The sequence below is a fragment of the Nymphaea colorata genome, chromosome 13, assembly GCF_008831285.2.
Source record: "Nymphaea colorata isolate Beijing-Zhang1983 chromosome 13, ASM883128v2, whole genome shotgun sequence".
In the NCBI taxonomy this organism is placed as follows: domain Eukaryota; kingdom Viridiplantae; phylum Streptophyta; class Magnoliopsida; order Nymphaeales; family Nymphaeaceae; genus Nymphaea; species Nymphaea colorata.
In genome coordinates, this window is record NC_045150.1 from 9,665,236 (window position 1) to 9,685,358 (window position 20,123).

The following is a 20,123-nucleotide window of genomic DNA, read 5'->3' on the forward strand; positions in this document are numbered from 1 at the left end:
TGAGCATGCAATGAACATAAATAGATCGACAACGTTCTGTCAAACAAACATGAACAAAAGCATGAACACGGATCCAGAGGACATGATGTTTGGTAACACGTTACCACCCATGAAGATCCTACATAAATCCATGGTTACACCAATCTTAAAAATAAAGCCAACAGAGAAGCAACTGATAACAGACCATCCCGCATATATAACAATTTGGGATAGCTCGGCAGGCCATGCAGCAGTTAAAGTAACTGTGAAGAGTAGAGGAACCCCTGAAAAGCGCAAACACCATCCAGCAGTCAAGCGCTAAAAGCCGCATCGCTTTCTTAGAATTTCTTTTCTTTCAATGGCCCCTTGGGGATTTTACTAAGTACTTTAGCATCAAAGACAGCATATTGCTTCTTGATTTCAATTCCAGCCTTCTTCGCTGCAGAATCAATCTGATCTTCATATTTCTCGTAAAATACTGGTACAGTGTGCAACGTCACGAAAGCTGTTATAGTAGGAACCAGGCGTTAGTTATAAAGTAACTTCCGGCAAAAGAAAAAAGGAAATATCCATAGTAAAAGGTGATAAAAATGAACTTCACCTGTGTAGAACAGAGTAAGGAAGTTGCACCAACTCCCAACAACAGAGAGAACCCATAGGCCAGCAATCACCTGAATGCCGCAAGAAGGCATCTTAATCAAGCAAAGGACATGGTGCATAAAAGAATAAATAAAGCACAAGTTTTGAGAGATCAGCTTACACCAAGAAATTTCTTAAGATCACGTCCTAAAGCCACTTCACGTAGAAGAGTGAATGCCCGGTTTAGTTCAAATCTCAGACCAAGGGCAATGTTGACAACAACATCCTCTGGGATATGAACTTGTGGGATCTGTGGTGGAGCCCTACGGTCATTCAAAAACATAAAGCTCGTCAAATTCTTCAAAACTGCAAGAATTCTTGAATTCAAACGTGCAAATTCCCTCTATCTTGGTGAATAAAGCAAAGGAAGGAGCTTACTTATTGATGAATGAAGTTGCATTGGACCAGAGAAACAAAATTGCCAGCGTGAGTATGAGACAGTGGCAAACAAGGGTGAGCAGATGATATCCAAGCCATTCAAAAAGAAGCCAGATCAGAGTAACTCCACCGAGAATGCCAGCTGAGATCTTCTTATTTCTCCAAAGGAAAATATCAGCAGCTGCACAACGAAACCAACAAAATTATTATTTAAGATCCACATAGTAAAATAAGATAACCCCAATTCAAGAGACAAACTTTTGAACATGAAAATAGCAAACAAAGGATCCCAATAGATTCTGAGTCATAGCCACATTGATCAATGATCCAATCCAGGCCTTAGAAATCACACATATGTAGGATAGTTTAGCATAGACACTACCGAGTACATGGATCCAAGCAAGCTCAACACAATCAAAGCATCTGAAACACTATCTATCCAGAAACTGCATTCAATTCAATGAGGACCTTTTTTTAACGCCTCCATTAGTGGGACGATTAGTAGAGCTATCTACTATCTACTACACCTGTCTTCTCTATGAGACCGATCATTTTCCTAAAAAGGATTGCTCAAATCCTGCAATATCTTTAGAGCAAAAAAGCTCCAAAAAACTTAATCTAAGTAGTTTTTCTGGTGGAGAGGGCCACATATAAGGATTGAAACTGGGGAAGAGGGAAGTTAATTCAAAATGAAAAAGAATAGATGAGAAACCAATTGCACCGAGCTAAACTGAAATGGCATTCAACAGGCTCGAGATTTAAAGAATCCAATGCATTCTTCTTCGTCTGCACCACAAAATCCAGGAGCAATCCGAGAGTTAAGAGGAAACGATTCTGTGTCCAAGCAGATCCATCATATTTAAGGAATCTTAAGGAAGCCCGAGAGCCTCAAAAAACAAGTACCAATGCAAAATTCCCCGTCTAAAGCCACAATAATATCACAACTAGATCAGCCTTTCTCACGCCTTTCATTTTCCTGTAACAGCACAAAACACACCTTGTTGAAATGACTGACAACGATTCGTATCTCGTCCACAGCATCTTCGATAATTAGAAACTCCTTCATAGGATCTCAAACGAGAACGGTAAATAAAACTTTCACAGAAAAACAAAAACTTGCATAACATCCATTGGAAAAAGGCGATCAATCTCCCCATATCCCACTAAAAACATAACTTGGCTGCAACCGTTGGGACAAAGGCCCTTTCCTCCCAGAAAGAAAAACCATTTGAATCAAGATCACCGATAAACGCCCGCTGGGGCACAAAAAGTAACTCCTTTCCTCTGAGAAACAGAAAAGCATGACGTGATCACCGAGGATCACCGATAAATAAAAATACCCAACCGAATGCAAAAAGGTTCTAAGCAAGAGATCTGCGAACCCAAATCCAGGGCATGCCAACAAGAAGATCAGCAGATAAACTAAACAAACCCCATTTCATCTAAAACCCTGACTTTCACCAAAGCTTTCACAACTCGACAAACCCCCAAAGGAAAAAAAAAATCAGAAACAACTCCTGACCTCCGTCATTCAACGATCAAATGTACAAACAAGAACCCCAGGAACCATTTATCAATATATGTACGTTCCAGAAAAAACGAAGAAGATCAAACGAGGAAGTGCAGAGACTCACGCTTTCCCCCACCGAGCACCTTGTGTACGGGCTGCTGCCTCCCGAACAGCCGGTAAACAGCGGACTGGACGGATGGCTTCTTCTTGTCATCGTCAGAATCGGAGGACGACGACGAGTCGTGGTGGTGCAGTTTCTCCTCTATCTTCTCCATCACGCTTCCGATCACCGAACTGGTGCCCTCCTCGTGCTCCGCCATGGCTTTCCTGCAGCAGGAAAAGCCCCAAACGCTAGCCCTATGAGAGAGATCCCAACGGAATCCGGGGAAAAAAATGTCCGAAAATCTCCGAGCAGACAGAACAAGAAGGACCTCAGCACCGCCGCGCGCGCCCTTCACTATAAAAACCATCGCCGGGGCCCGGCGGGGGCGACGGCAGGGCCGGTTCGGAGCCTCTAACGTCCGTCCGATCTACCGAACCTAATTCCTAACCTGTGGTTCGGATTTCTCGCTGAACGAGAACATAAATAAGGCCCATTTTTTTAATTATTCCCATGAGCTTAACGGCGAGGGTACTTGACGGCGACGTTCTGCCTTCATCGATAAGGAATCCAAACGATCGGTTGGAGGGATCTTAAACGGCGTCAAGTTTCCGTCAATGTGCCACCTGTAGGGACGGACAGGGTCTAGTCGGTCGGCCGACCATAAAGTCGCTCGCTCCACAAATATCACGGAATCGAAACACATCTCCGCATTTTATTGACGAAATTACCCTTTCTCACCAATGCATTTATTCCACCCGTATCCATATATTTTTGAACTCCACTTCGTAGTTAGAGGTAATGTAAAGCTATCAATTATTACTCAAAACATTGTTTTCTTCAATAATTTACTTGGAGAAAAAGCTGAATTTATACTTTTGCAATATGTTGAACCTACATTTCGACAAAATTTGTTGATGAATGAGAAGTTGAAGGCAGTAATTATTTGTTTATAAACTAGTCGAGGTCGAGTCAAAATGTTCAACGAGTCGAATTTGAACCAAACTCTCTACATAACGAATGAACGGTAAAAGAAACAAGACGTGTTTGATGTAAAATGAGTCGAGTTAAGCTCAATGTTGTATTGTCAAGTCGAGTTCAAACTTATCATGTTGAGCTGGACAAGTTTTTTGAGTAGAGTCAACTTCAAACTTTGCTCAAACAACTCGAGCTCAACTTGGCTCATATGCAGCACTAGGTCAAGAGTTGCATTGTTTAGTTCGACCAGCTATATCAAACTCCTATGTTTTTAAAGTTCGTGTTTGTTGTGTCAGTGTCAGCCCTAAAAGGTTCATCCTTCAACTTGAATTGCCGTGCCTTATCAACATAATTACATGGGAAAGAAGCGTTAGACTAATCATGTTGAGTAAAGCACATGTCACCAACGTTTCTCGACGATTGCTACCATCTTGCGTTGGTAATTGTTATCTAATCTAATTTTGTCCACCAAACGGTCTATTGTGCTCGAGACGCGCGGATATCACGGGTAAGCTAATTGCTGGAACCAAACAAATTAAAGTACATGTTTGTCACAAATAAAAAATGATAAGCACATTTGTTTATGTAAAGCAAAAACAAAAGCATTTGGAAGTATGTTTGTGGACCCGTCAGGATTAATCCGGGTCAGCGACCCGCCTAGACTATTTTGATGTGGCCCGATTCGGCAATGCAACGTATCGTTTTTCTAAATAAACTATAATTTCAATTAATTTTATGTATTTTTTGTGAAAAGTGATTTTGTAAATCTTCGAGACCCATTTTCGTCCTGTCCATAACTCGTGGTCCGGTATATGGCCGTAATTTGCTTCTCATTTTACGAGAGTATTTGCCACGCGTCGCCCGGTGGGGTCCACTTTCTTCAATGCTTTAAGTCCACGTGGCTAAAATGAGCGCGTTGAATTTAAGCGGCAGCGCCGCAGCGGGCCCACATATTTCTTAAGGACGTAAACGCCCTTACGTACTTTCTCAACGTTGAACGGTCATTGTGCCCTCGGTGACGCCTGTTTAATGAACTGAAAATTCTCGTTTTTAATGGAAACAAGAATCACGTTATTAAAACAAAAAAACTTCAGAATTATTAACTCATTCTTAAACCAAAATCTTGGATTTTTTAATTCCACCCTGAGAATTGAATTATAATTCCTGAATTTTTCTTTTTTTTTCATTTTTTTAGGGCACATGTCATTGTGGTTTTAGTTCGCTAACTCTACAATTTTAATTCATATTTTATTAAACACATTATTTTCAAATTTAAAACTAAAGCTTGGACTATCAAACACAAAGGAGGAAAAATGAAATTGAAATTTTGTTTGTAGAATTTCAGATGCCTCCTAGAGAGAATAAAGGACTGTACCTTTTCTGGACGATGAATAGTTAACCTCTTGCAAATGAATAGATGTCGTTAACATAACTAGTGCTGTTAAATTCTGGTATTCATTGGAATCGGCCTTGAGAAAATGTAAAATAACGGGTGACTAAAAAATCGGAACATCACTTTTAGGTAGAATCAAATCAAAAATATATATTTTAAATTAAAAAACGAAAAATGAAATTATTGAGAAATAAAAATGATAAGAAAAAACTCTCGGGTTCGTTGGTGCCGTTTAGACGGTATTATGCATCACATTGAAGTTCAATACATTTTCATGTAAACATTTTTCCAGTGAGATTTCTAGAAAAAAAAAAAGTGGCATTACGGTAACTCTACGCTCCCGGGCGCCAGAAACTTCCCCAGCGTTCTCGGGAGCTTCTGGACTGGATCCGATCGCGACGGCACCTAGCTGGGTCCACCCCGATGGAAAATAAAATTGAAAACTAGCCGCCATGCCCACTTGCTCCCATCGCCAATATCAACAGTTCGGATTCAGGTCTGGTTCATCGTTTACTGAACTTGATTTAATTAAGTTCTGTGCAATAACTGACATCCAAACCTTATTTTTTAGTACAGTAAGATCTGACATTTATATGACATTGAATTTAAAATCTAAATAATAACCCGATCCAAATTTCTCTAAAAGAAAGCAAGAAAGATTACATTACTAATTTGGATAAATCCGACCCGTCTAGATCTCTACTCATGGGATGCTCCAGTAAGTACCCATCACCTGGATTCTTGGCCCACCAAGGGAAGCCAGATGCAGCTGCGAGTGGGCCCACATAAGCTGGCAGTGGTTCTGGATCCGGGTTAGACAAGCGCGAACACCAACCTCGAACCCGTATACTCGTTTAGTTATTTTCTTTTGACAGGACCAAAGAGTTCATAAATGAAGGCATACTTCAGTCCATCTGAGCTCCAACAATAAATGCTTCGTGATCTTAACACGTGAAAAATTCAGGAAAAAAGTGAAGATGCTGAGATTCGATGTAGGATCTTCGTCCCAATTTTCCTTCTACCACTTCCGACCTGATATTGCAAAGTAAGCATCCGACAAAACGATTTTGAGCACTCATATAGACGTCCAAAACTGATGCCAATAACAGTAAGTAAGTAATGGTGGGCATGTGCTTGATAAGTTTTGTAGGCGGTGTTGGTTTGCACTCAAACGAAGTCTTAAGGATACAAAATTTGTCAGGTTATGGCTAACACTTAGCAAGTCTTCAATAAGAAAATATACCCTGAATTCGAGACATCGGATAAAATTGGAGAGCGTACCACTTACACATCCACCTCATACTGACGCAGAATCTAAGCTTTGCTATTTTCTGTTTCTTAAGCACCAAAACTGAATCAAACAAAGGTATGAAGGAAGGGCCCGATCCCCATGAAAGCTGAGACAGGAAAGAACAGAGAAGGCAAAAGACCAATATGTGTGGGACATTTGACAGAGAATTCCAACCAACAAATTGCTGGTAAAAGAAGACAGAAAGCAAAAGAGCAAAAAGGTTGAGAGTATTCCATACCTTGACAGGATGTCATTGGACCTCACAGCGCCTCTTTCATGTGCTTAAGCAGTGTCCAACAAGGCACGAGACCAACGCCTCTCGCCTCCCAGGGGGAGAGTTGATCAGCAAGTCATACTCTTCACCTGTAAAGCTTTTCGTTTTACCGACCCATAAGATAGGCGGGATGCACAAATTTCATAAGGAACGGTAGCCCAAACTACAGCCAAAAAACCCCGCTACCTAATTTCAAGGACGTAAAGGACGCCTCTTTGTTCGAGGAGATAAAAAGCCAGCCACCAGACCAAATTGCACAAGGCCAATTGAAAGCAACAACCATTTTGAAATGCCCGAAAAGCCAACCAACACCCCCATATAACGAGCCCACACCCAATTTGAAATAAACAGCCGCTCAACATCGATTCAGCTTAATCACGGCATATGGAACACACTAGAAACAAATAATTTATGGTCTCGAATGTTCGAGTTGAAAAAGTTGGATTGAAACTACTATGAACGACGCTTGCCCAAGAGGGGGAAAGAAAGCAATTTGATGGAGAGCGGCCAGCAGAAATACCCTATTAAACCTGGCACGTTTCTCTCAGCAGCTGCTACCACCAGCACCACAATGCTGTAAACCAAGGCTTAAAAAACCGAAGGCCAAAACTGGCAATGGGATTGCAATCCACATCCACTCCACAGCTTCCATTGAGAGATGGTTCATTCCTCCCACACTATTAACACCACCAAAGAACTGTAAGGCAGCGAAAATGAAGATTAACATGGTTTAGTAATGGCAAGTTACTTTGAAGCGATCCACCAGCTTCTACCGCAAAAACACCCATTACCACGGCGAAAAGCAGAACAGTACAAGAGACAAACTGCAGTGGGAAGAAAAAAATAAAAAAAAGACAGGAGGGTGAAGCTTCAAATCTGAAACCAACCATGAAAGTTTGGCTTGTTATACAGGTCGACCATTTCATAAGACAGGCTCAGACAATATTATCAAACAACCGCCCAGTTTAAGCTAAGCTTAATATATTACCAAAATGAGCTTGAACATGCCCGCTCGGTCTGCCCAATAGTTTGCCAGCCTTGGCAGAAAGACACCAGCCATAAGCTTTTCTCTTGGATCGTAGGTCAAACCCTCAATTAGTATCCTTTAGGACAACTGCATGCCGAGAGCAAATAACTTGCTGCTACTGCACTCCTTTTACGAATTAACTGTCAGAAACCAATGGCATGAGCATGCAAATGTAACATAAACATAGAACGAAACGTTCTTACAGAAAAACATGAAGAAAAGCATGAACACGGACCGATAGGACATGAAATTTGGTAACACATTACCCACTCACGAAAATCCTATGTGAATCCATGGTTACACAAATCTGAAAATAAAGCCGACAGGGAAACAGCTGATAACAGACAATCCCGCATATATAACATTCTGGGATGGTTCAGCAGGCCAGATAATTTTACAAGGGATTAAAGTTGACAGCGGATAAGAAGCTAGTGAACCCTTGAAAAGTGCAAAACCCATCCAGAAGTACAGATGCTAAAAAGCCCCTTGGTTCTTAGAATTTCTTTTCTTTCAATGGCCCCTTGGGGATTTTACTTAACACCTTAGCATCAAACACCGCATATTGCTTCTTGATTTCAATACCAGCCTTCTCCGCTGCAGAATCAATCTGATCTTCATATTTCTCGTACAATACTGGTACTGTGTGCAACGTCACGAAAGCTGTTATAGTAGGAACCAGGCATTAGTTATTAACTTCCGGCAAAAGGAAAAAAAAAAAAAAGAAAAAAAAGAAAAAGAAAACATCCATGGTAAAAGGAGATAAAAATGAACTTCACCTATGTAGAACAGAGTAAGGAAGTTGCACCAACTCCCAACAACAGAGAGAATCCAAAGCCCAGCGATCACCTGAATGCCGCAAGAAGGCATCTTAATCAATCAAAGGACATGGTGCATAAACGAATAAAGCACAATGCTGGAGAGACAAGCTTACACCAAGAAATTTCTTAAGATCACGCCCTAAAGCCACCTCATGTAGAAGAGCAAATGCCCGGTTAAGTTCAAACCTCAGCCCACGGGCAAGGTTCACAACAACATCCTCTGGGATATGGACTTCTGGTATTTTTGGTGGAGCCCTACGACCAATCAAAACAATAAAGCTCATCAAATATTTCAATACTGAAACAGTTCCCATCATGGTCTTGAATTCAAATATGCAAAGTTCCTCTATCTTGATGAATAAAGGAAGGAGCTTACTTGTTGATGAATGAAGTTGCATTGGACCAGAGAAATAGAATTGCCAACACGAGTATGAGAAAATGGCAAACAAGGGTGAGCAGATGATATCCAAGCCACTCAAAAAGAAGCCAGACCACAGTAACTCCACCAAGCATGCCAGCTGAAATCTTCTTATTTCTCCATAGAAAAATATCAGCAGCTGCACAACAAAACCAACAAAATTTTTATTTAAGACCCACATGCTAATAATCATAGCTAAATTTCACAACATCCAACGTAGACCCAGGTAGTGATACATTTGTAGAATAGTTTAGCACAGACACTACTAAGTACCTCAATGCAAGCAAGCTTAACATAAGACGACAACAGGAATGAAATTAAAGCATCTGCAAAACTATCAATCCAGAAACTGCATTTAATTCAACTATTTAGTGGAGTAATATAAATGTCTATAACAAATCACTTCTCTATGAGACCCATCGCTTTGCTAATCCGATTACTATTTTTGTCGCAAACAAGCTCCAAAAAAACTTAATCCAAATAGTTTCTCCTCTGGTGTAGAAGGCCTCATAAAAAGGACTGAGACTAGGGAAGAGAGAAATTACTTCACAGTCCACCAAAAACAGATAAGCCTACCCTTACACCCATAAACCCCTAAAACTTATCAGAAGCCCATTTACACAGGGCCAAATCAAAAAGGCATTCAACAGGCTTGAGATCTAAAGAATACGACACTTTTTTCTTCATTTGCACCACAATATCCGGAGCAATCAAAGTCTTACATGGATTTGGTTCAATGTCCTGGCGTCCAAGCCATTCTACCGAGACGATAGTTTATCTTAATCATTAGCAAAACATCATTATCCTTTTCCCTCCTCCACTTTTACTTGAAGCAGATTCATCATATTGTCCAAAGAAACCACAGGACAGCAATCCAAAAGAAGATTCAAAGCCTGAAAAGACAATGACTAATGTAGAAAATCCAATCTAAAGCCCCAATACATCACAACTGGATCAGCATTTTTGGTCGTCCAACATTTTTCCTTCAACATAAAAGAACACACTTCAATGAAATTAATGATTCCAAATTAACATATCTCATCGGCCTCACTTCAAAAATTAAAACCACCTTATTTGATATGAAACCAGAACGGGAAATCAACCTCTCACATAAAACACCAGAAATTCCTTAAAATCCACTGGAAAAAGCGACCAATTTCCCCACATCTATATAAAACCATAATTTGACTGCAATTAATGGGGGAAAAAAAGGCCTTTCTCTCCCAAGAAAAAAAAAACATTCGGATCGCCATCACCTATAAACAATCACCCATTGGGAGAACAAAGCCCTTTACTCCAAGAAAGAAAAACCATTTCTATCGTGATCACCGGCGATCGGCCATAACCAAACACAGGTAATCGAAGCAAAAAAGTTATAAGCCATAGATCGGCAAAGCCAAACACAGGACATGCCAACAGCAGGATCAGCAGACAAAATCAATAAACCCCATTTTCATCTAAAACCCTGACTTTATCAAACCAGTCACAACTCGTTAAACCTTCAATCAAAAAAACAAAAAGTCTAGAAACAACTCCTGAACTCCATCATTCAACGGCCACAAGAACCCAGGAACCATTTGTCCAGATACATACGCCCCAGAAAAATGAAAAGGATCAAACGAGGAAGTGCAGACACTCACGCTTTCCACCACCGAGCACGTTGTGTACGGGCTGCTTTCTGCCGAACAGCCGGTAAACAGCGGACGAGACGGACGGCTTCTTCTTGTCGTCGTCAGAATCGGAGGACGACGACGAGTCCTCGTGATGCAGTTTCTCTTGTATCTTCTCCACCACGCTTTCGATCACCGAACCGGCGCCCTCCTCGTGTTCCGCCATGGCTTCCAGGCAACGGCGAAAACCCTAAAGTGAACCCTAACAGAGCTTGCGACGGAAACCTAACGCCCCCAAGGACTCTGAGCAGAGAGAGATTAGAAAGAGGAGGAGAAAATCGCGATGTTGCCGCGCTCTCTGGCTATAAAATCGTCGCCGGGTCCCCGTTGTGGACCCCGCACCTGTACCGCTAGCTATTGGCCGTCCGATCACCCGAGCCTGTAGCCGAACCTCTGGCTTGGGTTAAATAACGAAAATTTCGCTCTCCCGTTACCTTCTGCCTTTAATTTTGAAAACCCCCTTACGTTTTTACATCTTTTTTAGTAAAGAATCGTTTTTCAGAAGCACATTTAAGTTATGCAGGTAACATATAAAGGCATGTTCTCACCTTTTAATGTAAAGGTATTTTGGCAATTTAACAGGTTAAAAAAAAAAAAAAAAACTTTGGATTCCACTTTCATATTTGCAAGGGAGAGTCTCTTACATTGAACGAATTGAGGTACTTTGTTTTTTTTTTTTTTTAAAGTTCATAACACATGTTAGAAGCCGAAATATACAACTTGATTGCTCGAGCAAACATGTCCTTAACGAAAAAATAATCAAAACAGAAGCTCTCATATACTCTGCAATGCGTAGAAAAACTTTCCCCCAAAACAAGTAGATCCAAAGATATGCCAATTCTGAAGGAATAGAAGATTTCTCAATTATTGAAGTAAAAGCCTTCAAAATGGACTTAAAATGATTATTATTTATTTATTTTTTAAGTAAGTGGCCTATATATGATTTGGGACATGGAAAAAGAAGGGAGTCAAGTCTTGCTGTTGCTGCCTCATATATGATTTTTCGCATAATTGTCATTGAATGGCAATTATTTTGTTGCCCTCACACAAATCACAACTTTAGGAAATATTGGGTACTCTTTGAAAATTAATGAAAAGTAGTGTGACTTGGATGAAAATTCCTGCAAGATTTTTTTTTTTGCCAAAATTTGATGTTCATCCGGAAGCTTAACGGGGCCGTTGTTGACGTCGACCTAAGGGATCTTCAATCTGCATCCCACTGATGGGCCTCTTATCGGAGGGTATCTTAAACGGCGTTAATCTTCCGTTATCCTACACGTGGCACCACGAATTACCGATTTGTTCTCGTCCTTGGAAAAGATGACGAAATTGGGGTTGTCAGTTGACCCTTGACCATGGCATGGTGGGCTCTTCTTCGCCAGCTGACCGGTAGAATGGTGCGTGCCGTTAGGCACACCAGTCACCCAAAGTCGATTATGTTTCCGTTGATCTTTTTATTCTTCTCTTTATTCTGTTCTTTTATATAATCTGAACAGTCATAAAGATTTGAGTAAAAGATTATATAGCGTTTTTTTTAAAGTGGTGGTATATAGATAATAAGCTAGATGTGACATATGCCAACGATCCTTTAATGCGTTATTAACTCATTATATCATCATAGAATCATGAGATTTTATTTTCTTCTATGTGAAGATAAAACCCTAGATGTAACTTCCCTAGAAAGTTTTAAGTTGTTCTTTGAAAGCTGGAATCTCCGTGTTAAAGGCAAATTCTTGTCGACTTTTTAGTACTATAAAGGGAATCGCTTCTGAAGTGGGCTTTTGTGAAAGGTTTAAAGTTTGTATACAACAAAATGATCAATTCACAAGTTGAGTTACCAAAGTTTGCTTAATTGGAGCACTTTTCTCCTCTTTCCCTTTTCTCAACTGGAAAGCTCCCATGTCAAAAGGGGAATTAGGAAAAAAAAAGGAAACTTCTTTATATATATATATATATATATATATATATATATATTTGAATAGGCACTTGTTCGTTTTATATATTTGAGTAGGCATATGGGTGGCAACAAAGTCATGAAAGGGTCTTTTGACTTAGTTGACGTCATCAACATTCTTCCAACTTGAAAAGAAAAAAAAAAAATCTAAGGAGGTGTTGGGTGTTTGGATGATAGCTCAAAATTAATTTTTGAAATTGAAAAAATAGTTTTGTTTGCAAAACACCATTTCAAAACTGAGTTTTAAAGTATTAAGAGGCAGTTTGGTATAAATATGTAAAAAGTCACATTGCAACTTAACATCGAAATGTGAACCATTTACATCCATATCCAAGACCTTTCATAACCAAAAGTAAGACATATTGTGTTTGGTAACTCCCAGGGAAAGACTATGGAGGCAATTGCAATGGGTGGCAGATGGTCGAGGGTGTTTTGGTAATTGAGAGTGAGAGAGGCAACCCCAGAGACAGCACGTTGCTTCACGACAAGCACATGCTGCGTCGCTTGTGTGATGATTGTTAACTTTTTTTTAGTAGAGTCAATATCGTGTGGACCTGACCATAAGATGGATCTTTCGGTTATCGGATCCAACCTCATCAGAACTCTTTTCTCCTTGTTCAGACTCGGATCTGGATTACGACTTGAATTTCTGAGGCGGCATCCAAATCCATGAGACCCGAATACGTAGTTCAGGTGGAATCTTTCCTGGATCTTGGACTCGGTTTTAGATTTAGTCGACTGAACTGCTCACCGAGTCTCGGTCCAATTAGAATTCAGATGGTTTACCCACTTCAAATTGAGTAGGGGTTTCTCTCATTCATTGGAAGTCATGTATTTTACATGTCTATATAATTGGGATTGGGTTATTGCAAGGGCAGAACCAAAAAGTTTTTTTTCAAAAACATTTAAATATATAGTTAACAAATTTTCAATTGACCTCATGAAGCTGCTTGTATTGGACGTTTAAGTAAATCAAAAAATGTAAATTTAAAGTTTGAAATTGGACTTTGTGGGGGCATAGAATGGCCTTGGTCATTGGGTTCTCCAAAATAATATAAAAAAATGTTTTGAATCATTGCTATTTGATTGAGCTTACTCCAAAGCCCAACCAAAGGAGAGAACGTTTTGAAAAATGCCATCCTTTGGCTGAAATGGAATCAAATCAATGGCAAATGAATTTCAAGAGTGCCATGTGCCACTTTTTTTAAATAATCTAAATTTGTATTCCTAATTATTCTTAAATATTTCTTCTTTATTTCAAATACACTTTTACAACTTTTTTAATTGCTGTTTCACTATGGAACCAAAACCAAGGGCTCCTTATTCTTCTTTTTGTCTTTAGAGTCTAAGGTTGCATCCATAGAGTTTGAAGCTCACATTAATTGCTGGTCCAATCAGTTACGACAAAACCTTGAGTTTGGTTAAGACAATAAAAAAATAGTTTCAAGCGGCACTTTCCAATCTTTTGCAGTGTTAATTCGAGGCACCAAAAGCAAACCTTCTACTTTGAGAGATCACAGGAAGGGTGGAAGCTTACACTCTTTTGTTGGATAGTAGGATGAAATGTTTATCATGTTCGCCTAATAATAGACGAGAGAGAGAAATGAGAATGAAATTAATTACACAATTTGTTCATATGTCTTAACCTGATCCAACTGCTTACTAATTGTTCGATAGAGTGATCTCACCTAACACATTTTGGCTACTAATTAATCGACCGACCGACACATAGATATGGCCCATGTGGTTCATTTAATTATCATCTTTAATATCTTTGCAAAGTCAGGAAGGAAAAGAAAAAGATAAGAGGGGTCTGTTTGATTGCTATTGAGTTGACATATGTGGATCAACATAGTTTGTTTTAACAAAAAAAATGTTTTGCAAAACTAAAAGCAAGAGGATGGTTGTGTGGCCTCACTCTAGGGTGTCTGATTTTTCAATCAAATGATTGAATATATGAATAAACAAATAAATATCAGAACTGAATAGAATACATTAAGCACTTTACCTAGTGACAACCTGAACCCCTAAATGGCTTAATTAAAAAGTTCAGATCCATATCTCATTTTGAAGGAGAGAAAAAAAACGTATGAGTAAACCATTTAAGATTAAATGTGTTTTTTAGCGATAAACGTCATAATTTTGTAGTGCACAAGTCAATGTTTTGCATAAACGCACCTTCAATTAAACATGTTTTATGTTAAATTAGTATTCGTAAACATGTTCCCATGTTCATATCTTGTTTAGAGTATTTTTTTAGTAAGAATTTCAGCGGTTTGACTTTTGTCTCTGGTTTATTTAGTGTGAGGTATCTTCTCGAAGGTAGCACCATGACGAAGCAAAGTACTTGGCAGGGTGAAAGACTTTATCCAGGGAATCCCGTCTCCGGAAGCTTCACAAATTCCCTGCTTACCACCTGCCCTCCAGTAAGTCAATATATATTCGGAAGCATTCACTTTTCCATATACAAGGATCTTGTATGATTTAAAGAACTATGACTTGCATTGATATGACAGATATTTACAGAAATAAGAAGGCAAAAAAGGAAAATTTCTTGTAAAAGTATCAGCAGCCCTGACCTGCAGCTGTCATCTCCATTCTGGCGTATCACCACCTTACTTATAATTGAACATCTAAGCGTCATAGTCTGACAAAGGAACATGATGACAGTTACAACACAGGAGACTAAAACTGTGACCAGGCTCACAGATCCTGATCCATTGGTGTGAGTAATCTTAACCTTCTTCGCCAACACAAGCCGCAGTCCCTCTTACTGATCGAACTCCAGCGGTCATTGTTCAGCAAGGCCTGCAAATATATCTCATATTCCGTCTGCAATGCAGCCTTACAGGTGGAGAGTAATTCGTTAGCAGTATTGCGTGCTCAGCCTTCGACTCAAATAACCAATTCTGCTTCCCTGGCATCACTAGGAATTCCAATGTCTAACCTCATTGTAGGCTTATACTCATCTGGTATCTCAGCGCCAGCCTGAATGCATATCTCTACCACAGAAGGTGCTTGCCCGTAGAAACTCCTCAACTCACGTTGCAGTGGAGGCCCATTAACATCTGGTACATGCCAGACGTACCTTGGTGGTATCAGATCATTAAGGACGGCTGCTTGCCAGCCATGCTGGCCATTGCGTTGTTGGTGCTTATAAGCTCCACAATTTTGAGCTTTGTGACCACTTGGCCCAACATGGATCTCGGGACAGTAGCCACAGACGCGCACAAGATACTTCTTCATTAGCCTCTCTGCACCATGTCTCATAACACCCCACATCTTGAGTGTTTCTTCTGCAAGAAGAACTCTCTCCGCCATGGTGGAAGGGAGGATGGGCTCGCTGTGGACCTCCTCAAGGACTAAAGCAGGAGAATTTGGTGGTGGTGAATCTGGCAGGTCGTCTTCGTTGGCATCAATGAACTCACTTTTTCCGATCCGGATGACAGGTTTTCTTCTTCTTTTGGTTGGGTAATCAGGAAGATCAACACCTGCTTGAATGCAGAGCTCAACCACTGCTGGGATTCTTGGTATCGAGAAACGCTCATCATGGGTTATTCGCTTGCCAAGTCGATCATAAAGGTGAAACGCATCGACGGGCACAATTATATCATGGATGTTAGCGGTGGTCCAGTCATGTAATCCCTTCCGAGCCTCGCATCGTGGGCCTCTGCATGTTTTGAAAGGATGACCAACAGGTCCAACATGAATTTCTGTGCAAGCCCTGGACATGTAATAGAACCACATATCAGCCAAGCTTGTAGCTTCCCTGTAAAGCATTCAATGGGAGCAAGAAATGCATGTGGCTACCTAGTTGCCTAGATGGCATTATCAGATTATTGATTGACACAACTCCACCCATAAGCATCACTGACAAAAAGCAGAGATCTCCTTTTCAAGGCTCATCTCAATTTATACAGGGAAAAATGCCGTGTGTTTGAGCTAGTTACTTGCCCACCTAGCGGCTTCTGCCCCACTACGGTACACACCTCTAGGGTCAAAGCTAACTACAAACACATACATGCACATGAAGATGCAGAACTGCAGATGTATCAAAATGCATGAATTAATTTTCCATGAGACAGAAAAACAGAACTACTTACTTGCAAGCATGAACAGGAACAATTTTTATGAGCTTCCTAAGATTGTTTAAAAGTGTAGTTCGTGCATTTAGCACCTCATATGCTACTGGAATGAGATTTCGAACCAGTAGTCCATTCTTTGGAGGTGGAATAGGCTTGCGAGGCAGAGATTTTTGACGTTTAATTCTTTCTCTTGCAGCACGACGTAGTTCGACAATGGGCACTGGAAATGGCTTCTTCTCCTTTTTTGAATAGTAGCGTTCTAGATCAGCATTTTGTGGACACATTCCTTTAACTACTAGAGAGTTCTTCATCTTGGGATTAAAGGAAAAGTGGACACGAAGTTTAACAGATAACGGTGCATAAGTGCCCTTCCTGCCGAGCTGCAAATGATGATGCACCAAATTAGGCTTCAACTAAGAATTAACAGAAGTATGCCTTTTCATCAGCAGCAAGAGAACCAAATACTTCTCATAGACAGATAAAAATTCCAAGTACACTTTCAAATTTAAGTAACCAACAAATCATGATTCAACTCATTCTGTTCCAACCAAGAAACAGTATAGCCCAGCTAGGCTTCCTTAACCAATTGTGAAGGATTGAAGTTATGCTTTGCCACACAAACTGGGTTTGCCAAGAAAATTGTTCAGGCAATTCACGGCCAAATTCTCAGAAGATGATTTTCTTTAATACTTATTCAGAAGAACGTCAGTCATTGCAATCACTGTTCACATAAATCCAAGTGAAATAGATTACTGATTGAAAAACATATAAGATCACGATTCAACTTTTAAGACATTATAAATAACAGAGCACTTATTCCTTTTCTATAATAAGTTTTTCTTTTTCCGGAATCCAAACCATTGCAACTATAAAAAGTTTGGAGTAATCAACTTCGAGAGGGCTTCAGTTACCATGCCTTTGTGATAATGGACGTGATTTACTAAAATAAGGAGAGAAGGCAAATAATAAGAAGAAAAAAGATAATTGACAATACCTGGTTGACATAACATAATTAAGAATATCAAAAAGCAAACAGGAAAAGGCAACCCTGATAAGAGAGAAAGATCAGAAATACAAGTAAGCAAAAGCTTTACTAGAATGAAAACAACGGTTACCGTACCTATTCAAGTGAATCAATGCTCACCAACATTCCCAAAGGAAATTATCGACCAAGCTTATCTTGTATGAAACTTTCAGTGGTTAAATATCCCAAAGTATATAATCCCCAAAATCAAACGCCTATGACCATCAAGGCATGAAAAACGACTTTTAAAAATTGAATGGCCTCGACCAGCTATCATATGGAGCGGATGAAGAACGATGGTCGGTGGCCTTCATCAACTAAGCTTCCAAAATGGAGAATAGCTTAAATTCTCCAAGAAAGAAATATTTTTGTCATAATTTTGTACAAACAATGTCAGGCTATGCCCGCCATTTATTGAATTATTGTTCATTTTTACCATTCATTATGCAGTTAGGATTTTCTTTTTCACTTTCTGGCTTTCTTTTACTCTTCATTTCTGGCAACAACCGGAAACAAGAGAGGCAAGCCATACTATGTCAAGGATTCGTGAGTAGGAGAACAAAAACCCCAAAAACTTCAGACAAATACTCAGCAATTGACGCCAAAAAGCATACGCATTTTATGTTACCAGACATTGATATTTGAAAGCTCATAATCAGAAGCCACAGTTTCAGCAACAGGTAGATCATCATTAGAGGATAAAAAAAACAGAAAATCTTAAATTGGAGCCAATTATAGAGGAAGATATGGATACACCCAACGAAGAAAATACACCCTGAAGCAAAAAGGAAGAGTAGAGTAGAGAGAGAGTTGCATACCAGAACTCCTTGGAGCGACGAGCTTTTGAAGAGCTTTAACTCTGGTTGAGCAATGATGGCCATGGCGGGGAGAGAGAGAGAGAGAGAGAGAGCAGCCGGAGAACAAGAACCGTGGAAGAGAGCGGGAGAACAGAGCCGTGGGAAAGATTGCGCCTCACTCCCCCTCACCTCATATCCTTTGTCAAGGAAAATTTCATCTAAGATTCGGTTATTTCTTTGTAATGTCAGAATGGAGCTTCTCGTTTCCGAAACATTTTATATAGACTAAAGGGCACTGCCAGACGCGAAAGTTGTCATCGTGTCCGACCGTCAGAAGGGGCAGATATTTTCTTCCATTTCTTCTTTCGATTTTAAATTTTCTAATTCTACTTCACTTTCTTAATAAAACTCGTTAGTTATGCCCTTTCGCTCAAACAGGTTTAATTATTTGATTCGACTTTCAAAATGTCACGCATAATTTTGGATCCATAACTCCAAGTTGAGGAGTTACTTGGAATGCTGCCAAGATATCAGTAGCAAGGGTTTCATAATCATGACTGTAATAAGTCAATTTGTAATTTTTAAGACTCGCTTTGAATCCATCACTTGCTTTTGTTTCTGTTTTGGTGACATAAATTCCTCCCCACAACTCATTAATTTAGATGTACATTGTGTGTTTTGATAAAATCAAGTTTTCACAAACTCAGGGTTTTGGATGCAAATGTCACCTAAACACAGCCATAGACAATATGGAGGCTTACAAAACATGCAAAACCCCACGAAAAGGTTGTTCTATAAAATAGATAACAAACAACGAGACTTCAGAACAATGAGCTAATAATACCTTTTTATTTAAAATACAAGCCATTGATTAGCAATCAAAAATTTGTAAAAGCACACCCAACGCCGGAAAGCAATTCAACATTTTAAAGGATAACAAAAACATATTGTAAACGATTGTCCGTCCAAATAGTGCATCTTGGTGTACTTTGTCTCCAGTATATTTACCTTCAAAAACTGAGTGTCAGACTTTTTCTCTATTGACTCATTTTTTATTATAAAAGTCTCAAACAACATAGCTTGTTGAACTAGTAGAGTGTTGAAAGGCCGATCACTACTTCAATTTTTATAGGTGCTACTCCTTAAACTACCAACTATTAATGCACAACACTTACCAAGTCCTCAAGCTTCAAACTATTAGTCTCTCCCAATTTCATTAGCAAGGTCTTTTTAGAAATACATTAAAAAAAAACCAAAATAGTTTCAAAGTTAACTAACCAGAAACAAAAACGTATATTTAAAGTACATTAATTTTAAAATACAAAAATGGGAAAACATGTAAGTACTAAATTATCAAGAGAAATACTTTCTCGATGATATTTTGAACGTATCTTCGAAGACAGTTTATGCTCTTTTGATTATAAAAATGACATGTTCTCAAATATCAGTGGCATTTGTGACTAAACACGAAAAGTTTCTAACCTTCAGCCTTCTTCCGGAACTTAAAAGTGGGGTTTATGAGAAAGGCCCAAATCCACCCACGTCCTTGATAAGGCGTATGATAGATGAACATTTTCAATAGAACACGATTTACTCAGTCTCGTGGTAAAAACAGAAAAGAACAAAGGGCTGAGAAATAGAAACTGTCTCCAATTAGAAGCGATAACTCAAATGAATCCTATTGTGCTACCATCGTTTTTTAGGGCGGGCCATGAGAAAAATGGAACAAGCTACTCCCAACCACTGCAACTCTACAAAGTCAAGGAGCATTCAAAGACGAGTTATTCA

General features: G+C 39.5%; 3 protein-coding genes across 3 annotated transcripts; all 3 read right to left on the minus strand.

Annotated features, from left to right (window-relative positions):
• On the minus strand, positions 1–2,991 carry LOC116266780 (reticulon-like protein B3). Its single transcript, XM_031648135.1, has 5 exons — positions 2,631–2,991; positions 997–1,177; positions 740–881; positions 581–650; positions 1–484 (listed from the first exon to the last, which is right to left on the minus strand). The coding sequence occupies exons 1-5, from the start codon at positions 2,974–2,976 to the stop codon at positions 318–320; spliced, it is 906 nt and encodes a 301-aa protein (XP_031503995.1). The 5' UTR covers positions 2,977–2,991; the 3' UTR covers positions 1–317.
• A 4,737-nt stretch (positions 2,992–7,728) lies between these two features.
• On the minus strand, positions 7,729–10,752 carry LOC116266782 (reticulon-like protein B1). Its single transcript, XM_031648136.2, has 5 exons — positions 10,446–10,752; positions 8,764–8,944; positions 8,501–8,642; positions 8,346–8,415; positions 7,729–8,229 (listed from the first exon to the last, which is right to left on the minus strand). Exons 1-5 carry the CDS (start codon positions 10,639–10,641, stop codon positions 8,063–8,065), a joined length of 756 nt encoding a protein of 251 aa, XP_031503996.1. The 5' UTR covers positions 10,642–10,752; the 3' UTR covers positions 7,729–8,062.
• Positions 10,753–14,912: 4,160 nt separating this feature from the next.
• LOC116267321 (APO protein 2, chloroplastic-like) lies at positions 14,913–18,513 on the minus strand. The gene is made up of 3 exons (XM_031649005.2): positions 18,357–18,513; positions 16,533–16,894; positions 14,913–16,153 (listed from the first exon to the last, which is right to left on the minus strand). Exons 1-3 carry the CDS (start codon positions 18,417–18,419, stop codon positions 15,325–15,327), a joined length of 1,254 nt encoding a protein of 417 aa, XP_031504865.1. The 5' UTR covers positions 18,420–18,513; the 3' UTR covers positions 14,913–15,324.
• Positions 18,514–20,123: the final 1,610 nt, after the last annotated feature.